The sequence below is a fragment of the Pelobates fuscus genome, chromosome 3 (genome assembly GCF_036172605.1).
Source record: "Pelobates fuscus isolate aPelFus1 chromosome 3, aPelFus1.pri, whole genome shotgun sequence".
NCBI classification, from domain to species: Eukaryota; Metazoa; Chordata; class Amphibia; order Anura; family Pelobatidae; genus Pelobates; species Pelobates fuscus.
In genome coordinates this window covers 397,544,679-397,562,327 of record NC_086319.1, presented here as the reverse complement: position 1 = coordinate 397,562,327, position 17,649 = coordinate 397,544,679, and the positions used below count along the sequence as shown (strand labels likewise).

Genomic DNA, 17,649 nt, shown 5'->3' with positions numbered 1-17,649 from the left:
CAGGAACTAATTCTGTGAATTCAAAAGGGTCACCTAGGTTAGTGCCCACAAGAACGTGTTATATCCGTACAAGTGGACTTCTTCAAGACTAGATGATTGTAAGCACAAAGAATAACAAAGGTAGTTATAACCAGGTCCAGACAAGCCTCCTTTCTAGTTGCTGCTTTTACCAGTTGTGACATTAAAGTGTCATCTAACAGGTTCAAAAACCTGCTTCCCCTTACTGGAATACTAGTCCCTCCATCCCAATTTATGTCCGGGTAATTTAAATCTAATCACACCAACACAAAAAAAGTCAAGTTTTTACCCAATAATCATGCTAGTTGACAGAAATGTAAACATTTCTTTCTTTTTTTTTCTTTTAAAATTTGCATTTTTTTTAATTGTTTCAATGTATACTGTATAGTGGGCTGAAATTATGTAAAACAATAAATTTTTGTAGCAGCCCCAAAAAGATGGCAACTATTAATTTAAGAGTCTGAGCATAAATAATAAGGGGTGCAAAAAAAAATAATTAAAATGTAAATATGCATTCTTTATTAAAAAATTAAAAAAATACGTAATGGGGAAATTATCAATAACAATAAAAATAATTAAAAAAAATATCAAAAGTGCATGTCTGATCAAAAACACAAGAGGGTCTGGCCATTCCAGATGTCCAGTCCTACTTCCATGTCTTGATATTGGCCACTGTCCTTCCTCACATACTCGCTACACCCTCTCCACAATGGGTCCGCCTGGAGAGACATCTCTACCTCACAACCTCTCTTGTCTACATTGGCTTCCTAAAAACCTTCGCCCTACTATACCTAAGGCCCCCACAGCTAATATACTGCTCCAAGTCTGGGATAAATGCAAATCCAAATTATGTAGCACTACCACATTGTCTTTATCAACTCCATTACATGAATTGACATATTCTATTCCCACATTCAACGCTAACAACTAGATAGAAAATGGAGCCACGCACCTGTAGCAGACCCCGGGTAACTCAACCGGTTATCTCTGCTAATTATCTCTGCTAATTCCTTCCTTTAGCCACTCTGGAACCACTTAAAGAGTAAGGACACCCATTCCCCCCAGTAACTGGACGAGACACAGCTCTAGGAGTACAACTCGATTTTATTATGCCACACATGGCTTTTATGCATAACCCCTTGCAAGGGGTCTCCCACACAAACAGAAAGGGGTTTGCATCCCAGGATCCTCTGTGCCTGGGAGCCCAGGCATGGGAAAAGGGACCACGTCTCTTTCTCTTTATCTCCCAGGTACAGAAAGCCCGCCACAGATACAAGGGGTCTTCCACACCAAATGACATGGGTCTTCCTACCATAGTCAACTGTGCCTGGGAGCCCGGGTGTAGGAAAAGGGACCCAGTCTCTTTGTCTCCCAGGCACAGAAAGCCTGCCAAGATAGACAGTGCCCCTAAAGTGTCCCCGCCAATCTTAGGAACCCCCACACAAGTACATTTCCCTGACCAGTGTCTGTGCGCAAGGCTCCTGTGCGAACACCAGGCAAAGGAAGCGGCTTCTTTCAGGATACAAATGCTCCCCCTGGTTTGTCTGTACGAAATGGGGGCCACCCAGAGGAGCACTCATTAATTACTTCCCTTGCGGTTTCGAACTTATGTTACTAGTGTGAACGTTCTAATTAATTGGTGGTGAACATTCTAATGGGGCACCAGGGTGGTCCCCGTTTGGGAGACGAATGGATTCTGTTCGTATGGCCGCTCCTGAATTGGAAAACAAGGCACAGCACACGAAATACAAGGGGAAACACACAATACAAGTGAAAAACACATGAATAAGCAGTGGTTCTGCCACAGCACCTATACTACCTACATCATGTAAATGGCCTGTTAGGTTATGACACCGTAACAAACAACTAAATATACAGTTCCTTACTCCTCACACTACTCATATTTGCAATTATACTCTTTAAAAACACCATCTCATATCAGATGCTAGGCATACTACTTTGACATCTGGAATAACAATATGGGAACAACTCTGTATAAATAAACCCATGCCTCCCTATGTAAACCAATCTCCATGTACTATAAATTGGTTTTAGACCATATGCCCTTCTCAGTCTCCAACCTGCAAAGCAATGGATCTCTGACTTGAACTGTACAATACCCCGGAAGCAATGGGAATCTATTTTCAACTTCTCTTGAAAACTACTGAAAGCATTAACCTTGGCAATTTACTGCTGGTATATCGTACCAAGCAGACTGAAATAGCTCTCTCTCCCTACCTCTCCCACATGCTGGCACTGCAAGAATATGAAAGGCTCCACTTTACATGTGAGGTGGCACTGTGTGCTCCTCCAACCCTTTATTTCATAAAAACTGAAACACCCAGTATCTTTCCTGCCCGCACCTACCTTCTGTTAGGCCTACCAAACATGGTGCATGGGCGAGAGATGAAACTGATCTTTCATGTAACCCTCATAGCTGAAAGCCTAGAAAACTACCAAAATCCTGTTACTATCTCTCCTGCTTACAGCAATTGACAGACAGTGCTCACACGAACAATGCTTTCCCACTATTGTCTCTTCCTCAAAACTACTCTTGGATGCATGAAACTTATTGGATACATGGATATCGGGTACCCACAGATTTCTGTACCAATTTTGTTGTGCCTGTGCAGCTCGGAAAATATGCATTGCATGACTGTACAAACATTTGTTGTGCTGTATTTCACTATTGTGCTGCTGTTTGTCCCCTTCCTTTCCCTTCAATTTTCCTTTTTGTATCCTCCCCGTAAATATAAAAACTCAATAAAAAGGGAGTGTATGTCAGAAACAGGTAGGATCAGTGGAAAGCATATAGAATATAAGATGCAAGATATCTAGAGCTAACAATACTATTGCACAGTAATGCTGGGAATATGATCAGTGAAGCCAAAAGTCAGATTAGGAACAATATAACAGTAACTGGTAAACAGTCTTGCTGTTCTAATATAAGGTCCTCCAGAAAGGTGCTAAATACAGCTACTAATGATATTGACTGGAAAAGAATCCAATGTGTGTGATATCCAAGCCACCACCATATACTCATATATATATATATATATATATATATCCTCATGTCACTCTGGGCTGTATCTGGCACCTTCCTAGAGGACCTAATTTTAGTACAACTCTCTACTAGGTACCACCATTCAAAAGATAAAATAAATGATGTGGATAACACTACCCCTTATATATCTAAGTGACACTGTTTGACAAAATTACTTGGCAGTTTGTAAATGCCAGTTATTTTTTATTTCATTATTATTTGTTGCAGAAAGGTGATTTAAGAATGAAGAATGTTAAAGACAAAATCTTCAATCAAGACTTTGATGGGTAATGATTTGTTTATATTTTTATTTTTCATTCCCACAAATGACTTACAGTTTTGATTTCTTTGGCAGGGAATGCCCTTAGCATTTTACATCTATTTACCAGAAGGCACAACTATTCATGTCTGCATTAATATTTGTTTAATTTAATAATAATGTTTTTTTTTTTTAGATATACTGCTTAGCAAAAAGAATTGTCTCCTAACTTCTGTTGGGTTGCATATCAAAATGCCAGAGGTTCAAGAGAAAGGCATCTAATTTGCTTCACTTTTCTCGTGATACTAACAAATGGCTCATTCAACTCGCTAAAAACAGTCATATTAAGGTTTGCAATACTTTAATCTTTCAAGACAAAATAAATTTTGCAATGCTGTAATAAGTCAATAGCACTATTTTTACAATAACATAATGAATCATGTTGGCTTGTAATTACACTATTTAATATATTATATTATTATGATCAGAGGTTCTGTGCATCCTCGTGCATCCATTATATGACCCCAACCCCATCAAAGACAAATATAATGTTACTCAGTGCTACAATTACATAAAACAAATGACATACAAAAAAGCACAATAGACGAAAGCAAATTCAGTGACAAAAATGTGACAAACGAAACACAGAATATACATTTGCACAAACATCACTGAGAATCTTACAGTAGGCTAGTGGGAACACATACAAAGAACATTGGAAAAGAAACAGTTTAGGTGATTTGTCCCTTCACCTGTTTTAACCAATTGTGAGTGCAGCTTTTAATTGTTATTTAGGGGTTAGTACTGGACATATGAAAATGACAAAAAATAGAGAGAAAAGATTATTGTGGCATATAGTTTCACAATTAAAATGTTTTAAAACTCACATTTTTTAGAGCCTTTAGTTACAATAGGCTCTAAACTTCAGGGCTTCAGTTCTGTTTCTTTTCTTTAGTAGTTTTCTCCAAGTATATCCTCACAGATATAAGTTGTAAGGAAAAAAAGAGAGAAGATCTGGGTGCAACACCTTTGGTCTTGTGTACAAAGTAACACACAATATCCTCACAAAAATTGTGAGTGCTCCATGCAGGATAAGATTTTAAGGTGGAAAAAGCCTTCCCATGATTCGAAGTCTCAGTCAGAGCCTCTGACAAGCAGTTGTCACCTTTGTTGAGCCTTGCATGGGAATATTCATATGATGCAGGTCTAATTGTCACTATTTATTTGATGCGTCGCACTATTGACCCATGGCTTTATAAGGGCTCATCGTGGAGGTATAACATTGCTGGTGTGAATGATGGCTTTAAAACATATTTACACACTGAGTGTCAGTGGCATCTCTAGGATAAATTTTTCTTGGGGGCACATGATGGGTCAGGGAAAAAATTAGGGGTCTGTTATAAAACATGCATGTATGTGCATTTGTGTGTATATATATATGGGGGGGCAGTGTGTTGGAAGGTGACAGTGTGGGGGGAAGGGTAAAGGAAGGTGACAGTGTGGGGGGCAGGGTGAAGGAAGGTGACAGTGTGGGGGGCAGGGTGTGGGGATGACCGTGAGGGGGGTAAAATCACACACACAGGCTTACAGTCACACACAGGCAGAGTGTGACGCACACACAGTTACAGTCACACACCAATACAGTGAAACAGAGACAGCCACACACAGAGGCAGAAAGTCACACACAGGCAGACAGTCACACATACACACACACACACACACACACACATAGAGACAGTTACACACACAGAGGTAGACAGTCACACACACACACACACACACACACACACACACACAGATAGGCAGACAGTTACACACACAGAGGCAGACAGCCACACTCACAGAGCATATAGTCACACACACACACACACACACACACACATACACAGTTACAGTCACACACAGGCAGACAGACAGTCCCACACACACAGGCAGACAGGCAGACAGTCACACACACACACACACACACACAAGAAAACAGTTACACACACAGAGGCAGACAGTCACACACACACACACACAGGCAGACAGTCACACACACACAGGCAGGCAGTTACACACACAGTGGCAGACAGCCACACTCACAGGTGCAGATAGTCACACACACATAGTTACAGTCACACATAGGCAGACAGTCAAACACAGAGGCAGACAGTAACACACACAGTTATAATCACACACAAAGTTATTCTGTCTATTATGGGCTGGAGTGGAGGCAGTGCAGCTCCTGGAGTCTGGATATTGGGGAAGCAGGGACTCCTTCCTGCTTCCCTCGTCCAGTGCAGCAGTTACCCCTGACAGATTTCTTCTGGGGATTTTATCCATGCCCCTACAGTCATCTAGCCCTGCCCCCAATGCACAGTAAGCCCTGCCACAATGAATTTGTTTGTTTGTTTTTTTAAGATTTAACTTTTCTCCACCAGGGATAAAAAAAGAAAAAAAAAAGAAAAACACACATTACTTCAGGTAGCCTGCATTTGGAAGGGGTGCAAAGGAGGGCATAGCATGATGTAGAGGGGGGCAGTAACCCCCCTGGCTGCCCACTAGTGACACCCCTTCTGAGTGGAGGATGTGCTGGAGAAACTAGGTAAGATAAGCATTAAGCATTCAATTAGATTAATAGTCAATAGTAGCTGTAATATACAGATATAAACTACAAGAAATGCGTTATAAGAAAAATCCTCTAAAACAGCACTTGATATTAGCGTTATATCACACTTCCTCTCTTGAGGAATATCTGTTGATTACAACAAACTACATATTTACCTATAATGGCCAGCTCAGTGGCACGATGAGTACTATATGTTCGACTTTCTGAAGTCACTTCACAGCAGTACCAGTTCTTGTTTGAAGATTTCACATTTATTATACTTAATGAGATATCATCTGGAAAATTCACCAGCGAGAATTGATCTTTACGCTCTGATTTATTTTCTAAGTTCCAAACATGAAGCTCTCCATAATCTCGACACAGGTCACTATCTCCCTTACGCCAGGTCACTTTTTGTACAGTAAAGGTACTTCCAGTAGGGTAAGTAATATAACACGGAATGATGACTGTTTCTCCTTTTAAAGCGGGGACAGCATCCAACTGATCCACATATATCTTATCTGTAGAGAAAGCATTGCACAATATTACATTACATTAAGTAATTTTAAATTTTATAGAAATTGCTTCTGCATTGTACACATGTTGCTGTCTATCATAATGCCCTTGGTCAATGTGACATCTACTGACACCATAGCCTAATGTTACCTTTTTTATTCTCAATTTTGATACAGATATATGGAATTGGCAACATTTAAGATGACACATGACACTTCCTCTTGATTCACTCTGGTTCATCACTTACATTTCTGGGTAATTAGTGATGCTAAACATTTATACAACAAAAAAACTGTGTTGTTTAAATTTCTGCAGCAATGTGTGGTCCTCAATTCTGCTATGTGTAGACTAACATACCTCTTAAAATTAAACTTATTAGAAAAGGCCAAAATGACTGAATTTAAATGCCATTGTAATAGGCATGTAGCCATGGTCAAGAAGTTGTTAAAACAAATATTCGAATAAGGAATGTATCATTGTAACGGACCGTTTCAGCAGACAAGGGGTAAAAACCGCTTAGACGATAATCCCCTTTTCAGAGACAGGCACAGCTACTGTAGAATCACCAAAACTCACGAATTGAATATAAGTGAATGCACCAAACTCCCGAACTGCATACAAGGGAATAAGGTAGCGCTCCAAACTCCCGAACTGGAACCTCACGAATAGCTGCTAGCAGACGAACAGGAAAAGCTCCCAAGCGGCTTACAATCCTGGCAATCAATCTCCAACAGCATACAGTGAATCCCCCCAAGAATGAGACAAAGCTCTGTGTTGAGGGTCAAGCAGTGAACTCCACTGTAATGGCCACACACTGGCTTTTATGCAAGTCCCCATGCAAGGGGACATCCCACAGGGTGGGACACAGTACAACCAATCATTTACAGGAGAACCGTAAAACACACCCAGCACAAACATACAATCCCTCCTCTCTGGCCTGGAGATAATTGGGAAGGAATCCAATTATCTCCAAGGACAGAGGCAAAACTCCATTACACACGGCAGACAAAGGACAATAAAATACATAAAAGTACATACTGTTACATTTAGTACATAAAACATACACATTCCACATATCCCCAGATAGCTTAGATCTGAGAGCACATTATCACCGAATGGCGCTCAGATCACATACATACAGTTCAATCGCCATGGAGCCAAAGTCTTTCATACCGTCTTTCAGTATACGGCTGGGCTCCATGGCATAGCTATCTGGGGTAGCATGGCTTTAACAGTCCGCATAAAGGCACAAATAAACCTTTCTGCAGGTAAAATAAAAGTTTAAAATGCAGGACCATAGTCTAAAGGGAGCAGGCGGGCAACCAGGCTTCTCCAATGCAATGTGGCGAGATTGCTCTCGTCACAATCATCATACCTCCCAACATTGGTCCCATCACTAATGGTGTTACTGGCAACACCCATATTGGTTGGTTCCTCCCAGAAGAAGGCATGTGAGCATAGGCATGCACAGCATGTTTCATTATGGTATGCACCCAGGAGTTCTTTCTCTATGTTGTTTATTTAGATATAAATTAAATATTAAATATTAATTAAAATAACATTCCAAACACTTTAACCACTACAGCCCCTGCTTATGGTTTATCCCTGCAGACCATTATTTAGCCTTGAAGACTTCCAGCGTCCCCTGCAGGAGAAGACCAATGTCTGTAGGACCAATAGAAATTGTTAAATCGCCCAAAAAGTGAGGTGTGTGTATGAGTGTGGCAACTGTAAGTGTGAGTAGCTGTGTGTATAATGTATATGTTTTGACTGTGTATGAAGTGGCTGCGTATGTGGGTAGCTGTGTGTGATGGATGTAGGCAGCTGTGACTTATACATGTGTGTGGGCAGCTACGAGTGCCATGTGAGAGAATCTGTAGGTATCTGCGAGTGATGTGTGTTGCTGTGTGTGGGTAGCTGAGTGTTTTGTGTATTGCTGAGTGCACATTAGAATTGTAAAAAAACAAAAAAAAAAACAGGTTACCTTTGACCTGGGGGTTTTATGATCTTGATTCCCTGGAGATCATAGTCCCAAGCCCTGGTGACCATAGCCTTGCTTCCTTGTGGCCCATTGGGTTCTAATATGTTGCTCCCTGGTGGTCCAATGGTTCGGGCTTGTGGTCTCCACCTCTGATGGATGCATCACTGAGAAAAAATAATTTTGGTCCAGCATTGTGAGGGGGCATCTGCACCCATCTGCACTCATGGCATGGACCAGGTTGGGGTGGCACAAGTAAAGGACTTGGACACCTTTCTACGCATCTGCAGACCATACAGAGAAGGCTGTTGAAGCTCTAGTTCCTACTGCATAGCACAAGAGGGACATCAAGGAGCTAAATCAGTAGTACAGTGGGCAGGATCCTACAACTTGGACTGTCCTGCTGAAAGTGGGACAGTTGGGAGGCTTTCATTATCAAACTGATGATGACTATGATATGACTTCTGATACTTGATATAATAATTTCTGCATAACATATACAGGTGACCTCCAGCAATATTTAGTAAGGATTGACCGATATTGATTTTTTAGAGCCGATACCGATACCAATAATCTATTTCAGGCCCATAGCCGATAACTTGCCGATATTCTGTACATTTACCATTTTGAAAAAATAAAATATTTCTAAAGGTAAATGCACAAAATATACAAGCCACATGCAGTGGATGCAGTGTGTTTAGACAGTGAATCTGTGTATATTTGTGTAGTGTGTATATAATGAATGCAGGGTGTGTTTGTGTAGTGTATATAGTTAATGCAGTGACTGTTTGTGTAGTATGTATATAATGAATGCAGAGTGTGTGTGTTTGTGTAGTGTGTGGTGTATAAATGGAATGCAGTGTGTGTGCGTAGTGTGCATAAAGTGAGTGCAGTGTGTAGTGTGTATAGCGAATGCAGTGTGTGTAATGTGTGTGTGTAATGTGTGTGTGTGTATAGTGAATGCAGTGTGTGTAGTGTGTGTATAGTGAGTGCAGTGTGTTTGTATAGTGTGTGTATATAATGCAGAGTGTGTAGTGTGTGCATTATACACACACACAGTACATTATATATACACACACACACTACACTACATAATAGACACACACACTACACTACATAGACACACTACACTATATACACACTCTGCATTATATACATTGTGTGTAGTGTGTGTATATAATGCAGAGTGTGTGTGTTTTCCTGAAGGGATGTGATTTGTGTAAAATGGTGGTGGGGGGGGGAAGCATTTTTTTATTTACATTTTCAATGTTTGCTTTATTTTAATTTTTAATATTTATGTTTGTTTTTATTTTTAATATTTATGTTTATTTTTTCATGTTTATTTTTAATATTTATGTTTTATTATTTTTTGTTGTCCCCCCTCTCTGCTTGTTGCCTGGCCAGGGAGGGGGGCTATGACAGTCCCTGGTGGTCCAGTGGCATTGGCTGAGCAGTGAGGGGGCCGGCAGGTAGCGCTTACCTCCCTTCCCTGCAGCTCCTCCAGCTCCCAGTGTAAATCTTGCGGTTTGTGTGCCGCGCGGAGCGTTGCCACGGTTATCCGTGGCAACGCTCTGACAGCCGCGAGTCTCGCAAGATTTACACTGGGAGCTGGAGGAACTGCAGGGAAGGTAAGTAAATGCTACCTGCGGGCCCCCTCAGGACTGCCGGGCTTGTAATGAGCCTGGCGGTCCTAGGAGGTGTTATCGGCAATATCGGTATCTATATTGGTCAATACCGATATTGTCGAAAATACGGAATATCGGACGATTATATCGGTAAAACCGATAATCGGTCGATCCCTAATATTTAGTCACTACAGTCTGATACTGTATCGATAGAGGTTTATGAAATAAAGAATAAAAATCTATAAGAGGCAGTTTTACAGGAAGTTGCAAGATAAAAGATTATAAACAGTTGTTGCATCCATACCTCTAATCATGCCTATGGTAGAGTGAGAATTTGAAATATGGGATAGGGATTCATGATTTAATCTAGCTGTGAAGGATTATGGCTGTATGAAAGGATGTGTGGAATAATACCGCAAACACATTTTGTAATTAATCTATCTATCTATGATCTGTCTACAGATAAACAGAAAAAGCCTTGGTTCTATGATTCTATATAATATTTAAACATTATAGGATTTAAAAAGTATGTATATGTATACAGTCAGGTCCATAAATATTGGGACATCAACACAATTCTAATCTTTTTGGCTCTATACACCAACACAATGGGTTTGACATGAAACAAACATGATGTGCTTTAACTGCAGACTTTCAGCTTTAATTTGAGGGTATTTACATCCAAATCAGGTGAACGGTGTAGGAATTACAACAGTTTGTATATGTGCCTCCCACTTTTTAAGGGACCAAAAGTAATGGGACAGATTAACAGTCATAAATCAATTAATACATGGTTGCAAATCCTTTGCAGTCAATTACAGCCTGAAGTCTGGAACGCATAGACATCATCAGACGCTGGGTTTCATCCCTGGTGATGCTCTGCCAGGCCTCTACTGCAACTGTCTTCAGTTCCTGCTTATTCTTGGGGCATTTTCCCTTCAGTTTTGTCTTCATCAAGTGAAATGCATGCTCAATCGGATTCAGGTCAGGTGACTGACTTGGCCATTGCATAACATTCCACTTTTTTCCCTTAAACAACTCTTTGGTTGCTTTTGCAGTATGCTTTGGGTCATTGTCCATCTGCACTGTGAAGCACCGTCCAGTGAGTTCTGAAGCATTTGGCTGAATATGAGCAGATTATATTGCCCGAAACACTTCAGAATTCATCCTGCTGCTTTTGTCAGCAGTCACATCATCAATAAATACAAGATAACCAGTTCCATTGGCAGCCATACATGCCCACGCCATGACACTACCACCACCATGCTTCACGGATGAGGTGGTATGCTTTGGATCTTGAGCAGTTCCTTTCCTTCTCCATACTCTTCTCTTCCCATCACTCTGTTACAAGTTGATCTTGGTCTCATCTGTCCATAGGATGTTGTTCCAGAACTGTGAAGGCTTTTTTTAGATGTTGTTTGGCAAACTCTAATCTGGCCTTCCTGTTTTTAAGGCTCATCAATGGTTTACATCTTGTGGTGAACCCTCTGTATTCACTCTGGTGAAGTCTTCTCTTGATTGTTGACTTTGACACATATACACCTACCTCCTGGAGAGTGTTCTTGATCTGGCCAACTGTTGTGAAGGGTGTTTTCTTCACCAGGGAAAGAATTATTCGGTCATCCACTACAGTTGTTTTCCGTGGTCTTCCGGGTCTTTTAGTGTTGCTGAGCTCACCGGTGTGTTCTTTCTTTTTAGGGATGTTCCAAACAGTTGATTTGGCCACACCTAATGTTTTTGCTATCTCTCTGATGGGTTTGTTTTGTTTTCTCAGCCTAATGATGGCTTGCTTCACTGATAGTGACAGCTCTTTGGATCTCATATTGAGAGTTGACAGCAACAGATTCCAAATGCAAATAACACACTTGAAATGAACTCTGGACCTTTTATCTGCTCCTTGTAAATGGGATAATGAGGTAATAACACACACCTGGCCATGGAACAGCTGAGCAGCCAATTGTCCCACTTTTGGTCCCTTGAAAAGTGGGAGGCACATATACAAACTGTTGTAATTCCTACACCGTTCACCTGATTTGGATGTAAATACCCTCAAATTAAAGCTGAAAGTCTGCAGTTAAAGCACATCTTGTTCATTTCATTTCAAATCCATTGTGGTGGTGTATAGAGCCAAAAAGATTAGAATTGTGTCGATGTCCCAATATTTATGGACCTGACTGTATATATTTATATATATATGTATATATATATATATATGGCCCGAGTCCTGCAGGGACGTGTGGGAACCACGTTCCTGCACTTTCCACACAGCAGGAATGCTGTTCCCGTTAATAGTCCTGAAGGCTCTGATCAAGCCCCCTTCCTTGAGCTAGCAGGGAGATCAAAAGATCTCCCTGTCAGCTGTAACAAACTCCCTGGTGGTCCAGTGTGCTGCTGGTTTGGTCCCTGGTGGTCCAGTGTGGTGCTAGTGAACCCCGTGGTGGTCCAGTGTGCTGCTGGGGCTGCCGCACTCCCTCGCATTACCGGCGCACTGTGAGTGTCAGAGCACAGGTGCCGGGTTCCCAGCCTGCGCTCTACTTCATCACAGTGCGCCAGAACAGCGAGGGAGTGCGGCAGCCCCAGCAGCACACTGGACCACCACAGGGTTCACTAGCACCACACTGGGCCACCAGGGACCAAACCAGCAGCACACTGGACCACAGAGACCCACTGGAACACCATGAAATTAATTATTGCCTTTACTGCCTGCACAGAAGATAAGCAGGAGGGGGGCAAAGCAAAATGTATTAAATGTGTTTTAAGTCTGTGTGTTTTCCTCTCACTCTGTCACACTAACCCTCTAACCCCCTAACCCTGTCTCTCTAACCCCCTAATCTTGTCTTATTAGGCTCCCTAAGCCTGTCTCTCAAAGCTCCTAACCCTGTCTTACTAGCCCCCCAACCTTGTCTCTCTAACCCCCTAACCTCCCTTACCCTGCCATACTTACCTCCCTAACCCTGCCACACTAACATCCCTAACCCGGTCTGTCTCCCTAACTCTGTCACACTAACCTCCCTCTATCATCCCTAACCCTGGCACACTAACCTTGTATATGTGCATATGAGCGTATATATTTTATTTTTTTTTAGAGGGGGAGTAGATCTTGGGTGAGTTTCCACACTTTTTTCACCAGGACCTGACCCCTGTATATATACTATAGTTTTGTTTTATGGAGGTATCCTGGTACTCAAAATGAGCTATCAGTCTTCAGCCCACATGAGTCTGTCCCTCCCCCTGCAGGGTGACACAGTGACACAGACAGAAGGAGCTATGAGTCTGTCCCTCCCCGTGCAGGGACACAGACAGAAGGAGCTATGAGTCTGTCCCTCCCCCTTCAGGGTGACTCGGTGACACAGACAGTAGAGTTAAGTGAGTGTGTTATTACCTGTAACAGGAAACCTCAGAAAGGTCCCAGGAGGGTTCTGCCATTGTTGGTCTATGTTTTGATGATTTTTATATTGCAATCTACAGCAGTACATTCTACCATCCTTTTTATTCAAGTTTTGTATTGTGATTGAAGCAGTTTTATTTCTGATGGGGTCTCCCACCATGGAGATTCTCCCCGTGTAGTTTTCATGAGTCCATGGTTTTGGTTTTGTGTGATTGTAAATGAATTCATTCCGCCCACATGGGCTGTTTTCTCCACTTCTCCAGTGCACTGTGATCTCTGATTTGTCCCAGTCCTCCTTGGGGTAACTGAAGCTGCACGGAATGGTGACAGAACCTCCTTCTTCTACCAGGATGAATCCTACCTGGTTAGTGCAGAATGTGTCTTCACTGTGAATTCTACCTGTAAGAGACAAGGTCACATTAGATTTTTACTAAGAGATTTACTGCCTACAAAGCTTTCCTTGCAGTTTATTTACCTATGGGGACATGTTATGACACATTATATAACAGGGTATAAACATTCAATAACTTCCTTAAACAAAAGTACAACTCTGGAATATTAATGGGAATAAAGGGCCCCTTAGTGGGCAGTGATATATTAAGGGATTGTCTCTTTGAAGGGAAGTGTGCTAAATAGTTACATTGTAAGCAAGAGGAGGGGCCTTCTATTACCATATTAGGGTCCTTCCAGCTTACCAGTTCTCTGTCTCTGGCTGATTCCCACCACATGTTTCCCCTTGTTTGTGTCGTGAGTTTCTCACCTCTCCTTAGTGGGAGTGATTTTTGCGCATGTTAGAGTGTATAGAGTGTGGTTTTGGAGGACGGGAGTGCCTGCAAATGTCTAGTTGGGTGGCTGTCCCCTACAGGTAGTGGCTCTTCCAAAGCATCTCAGGGATGTGCTGGGTTGCAGATTTCCCCTTCACTTTTATGCCTCTGCTTGAGTGGAAGCAATGGGGACCTTGCTGCAGATCCAAGTGTGAGCTGCTTCCTCTTGTGGTCTGAGACATGTAGCTAGGGCCTCAGTGCCACCACTTTATTTAATAGCTATTTATTGATAATATCGGTTACAAACTTCAGGTGCCTTTTCATTATCAATAAAGAAACCAGTGTACTGTCCATAATCCTGATAATATGTTTGCACTACATCTAGTGATTGTGTGCTGTAATTGCAGTCTAGGTCAGATAGAAAGTCATGTGATTCTCTCTCCTCTCTCTCAATGGAGAAAGTGTAGCCCCGTCTGCAGCAGCCATTTTAGTTCAACAGTAAAGTTTTTCAACCTTTGCTTTCTAGATTTACAGATGTCTATAAGTTTATGGATTGAGTCAACTTGATTGAGTCAACTGACCATGTACACATGTGCGCTGTGAGGTTAGAGATGGGCAGGATTTTGCCTCGCAAGCTGCTGGCCCGTCGCGACGGCATTGGCAATGGTCTGTGAAGCCTTTGCGGCCATGTAGCACAGAGGTCCGCGCGGACAGCACTCTGATTGGAGCACTTGTCTGTGAGGGCACTGTAAGGCAGGAAAATACAATATATAAGGCGTCCTGAGGTAACATCAGGCGCCAAAAAAGTAAAATAAAAAATTTATTAGACCTGTTCCCCGCCCTCCCCCCTAAAAATGTTATTTTATGTCATGGTGTTTTATTGGGGTTGAGGTCATCTACCTATTTTAAAGTGGGGGGGAGGTGGACTAGCTGAGTTTGGTTATATATTTGTTAAAGTTCTGTCTAATAGTGCTGAACTCTGGTAATTCATGTGTTAAAATCTCTGGGTTTTAAGACCAGGGATGTTTGGTTACAAGTTATATATTTTGAAACGTAAAAAAGTTATGGTTTGTAATGTGTTATAAATAAAGTTGAGTGAACATTACGTTTTTTTTACCCCGGACCCGAACACGGACATTTCACTGTATGTTCGGGTTGGAGTTCGGTGTTCAGTGATTTAATGGCGCGTTTTGAAAGACTCTCTCAAGGTATTAGGGAGTTATCTACCAAAAGGCTGAAAGATCTAAATTGGTCTTTCAGCCAAATTTACTAATACTAAGTCAAAATGATTTAGTATTAGTACATTTTGGCCCTACTCGCTATACCGCGAGTAGGGGCATGTCTAGTAAAAAGTGAGCAGCCTGTGGGGATTTGAGCGACGCTGGAGGTCCTCACACAGCGTGAGGACATCCAGCGACGCTCTAACACAGATAATCTGTGTTATAGAGCAGGAAGTGCCCTCTAGTGGCTGTCTAATAGACAGCCACTAGGGGAGGACTTAACCCTGCAAGGTAATTAATGCATTTTATAAAAAACTGCAATAATTACAGTTGCAGGGTTAAGGGTAGTGGGAGTTGGCACCCAGACCACTCCAATGGGCAGAAGTGGTCTGGGTGCCTACAGTGTCCCTTTAAACCCTCACTACTGCACCCAAACTCCCCCCTCCCATCTTCCACTACTTCCCACATGTATTTCCCATACAGCACACATTACCCCACACAACATTCACAGCGGCCCAAAGTCATTACTCACAGCTACTCACACTGCTACACATACCACTCACAGCTGCCCAAACACAGCCATTGACAGCTATACACACATTACACACAGTCAGCCTTATACAGCATGCACACAAAAAAGCCACAACACACCTCACACATAGCTACAACACTTCATTCCTGGATCAAGATGCATTTACCCTACATTGCCAAATTATATCCCTCAATATTCTGTTTTTGCAAGTATGGATCTAGTTGCTGTTTGAACATCTGTATGGACTCTAATAAAATCACTTCTTCAGGAAGAGAATTCCAGATCCTTATTGTACTTACGGCAAAAAAGCCCTTCCTTTGCCTTAGACTAAATGTCTGATTGACAGCCAGGGGTGTGTAAAAAATATAAATTTATAAAACTGCATAGTGAGAAACTTAAATTGAGAAGTTTTAACATGAGAGAGAAGTGTCAGAAGATACAATCTGTTTATAGAAATCTAATATGAACAAATGTAGACAGCAGCCTGCGGACTGAAAACTCAACATAAAGTGTTATTTGTGCCATAAAGAGCATGTGCACTAAACATAGGGAATGATACAATATAATAGTTAACAGTATAGATAAAATAAAAGGAGACTTTGCGAATAGGACATAAAGGGTTTCATAGGAGATATGAACTGCTGATAGAGAACATTCCATACTATGTTATAAATAGCTTTCCAGTATTGATAAGGGCAAAGCTAAAAGGGGAGCAGGGGCGGACTGACAGGTCGGGCAGATCGGTCATGGACCGAGGACCCGAGGCAGTCAGGGGGCCCGGCAGCACAGTCATGCTCTGGCTGAGGAGATCAGAGATCTCCTCAGCCAGAAACATGATTTCTCCGTTATTCTAGTGATATGCTGCAGGACCCCTGCAGCATATCACTCTGTTAACCCCCTCACCCGTTTCCCCTCTCTCAGGGAGACCTGGCAGTGAGTATTCACTTCTTGCTGCCAGGTCTCCAGCCGTGCGGTGCTGTGTGTGAGGAGGAAGAGGCGGGGCCAGGAAGTGACATCACGTCCTGCCCTGCCTGAAGAGCAGCCGGAAGATATGGAGCTGCAGCAGCCTGGCAGACAGCACAGGTAAGCTTCAAATAATTTTAATTCAGCTCAGCACCCACCTCAGCCCCAGTACCCACCTCTGATCCCACTGTACCCACCTCTGATCCCACTGTACCCACCTCAGCCCCAGTACCCACCTCTGATCCCACTGTACCCACCTCAGCCCCAGTACCCACCTCTGATCCCACTGTACCCACAACTGATCCCACTGTACCCACCTCAGCCCCAGTACCCACCTCTGATCCCACTGTACCCACCTCAGCCCCAGTACCCACCTCTGATCCCACTGTACCCACCTCAGCCCCAGTACCCACCTCTGATCCCACTGTACCCACAACTGATCCCACTGTACCCACCTCAGCCCCAGTACCCACCTCTGATCCCACTGTACCCACCTCAGCCCCAGTACCCACCTCTGATCCCACTGTACCCACCTCAGCCCCAGTACCCACCTCTGATCCCACTGTACCCACCTCAGCCCCAGTACCCACCTCTGATCCCACTGTACCCACCTCAGCCCCAGTACCCACCTCTGATCCCACTGTACCCACCTCAGCCCCCTGTACCCACCTCAGCCCCCTGTAACCACCTCAGCCCCCAGTACCCACCTTAGCCCCCAGTACCCACCTCTGCTCCCACCTAAGCCCCCATGTA

At 42.7% G+C, this 17,649-nt stretch overlaps 1 protein-coding gene across 2 annotated transcripts in view; it reads right to left on the bottom strand.

The window, feature by feature from the left end:
- Positions 1-17,649, bottom strand: part of LOC134601520 (uncharacterized) — a 56,143-nt gene that overhangs the window by 36,232 nt on the left and 2,262 nt on the right. For both annotated transcript variants that reach the window (XM_063446028.1, XM_063446029.1), the window contains exons 2-3: positions 13,412-13,816; positions 6,087-6,431 (exon numbers count right to left, since the gene is read on the bottom strand). In XM_063446028.1, coding sequence (XP_063302098.1) covers positions 6,087-6,431; positions 13,412-13,816 — 750 coding nt within the window. The remainder of the gene's footprint in view (positions 1-6,086; positions 6,432-13,411; positions 13,817-17,649) is intronic.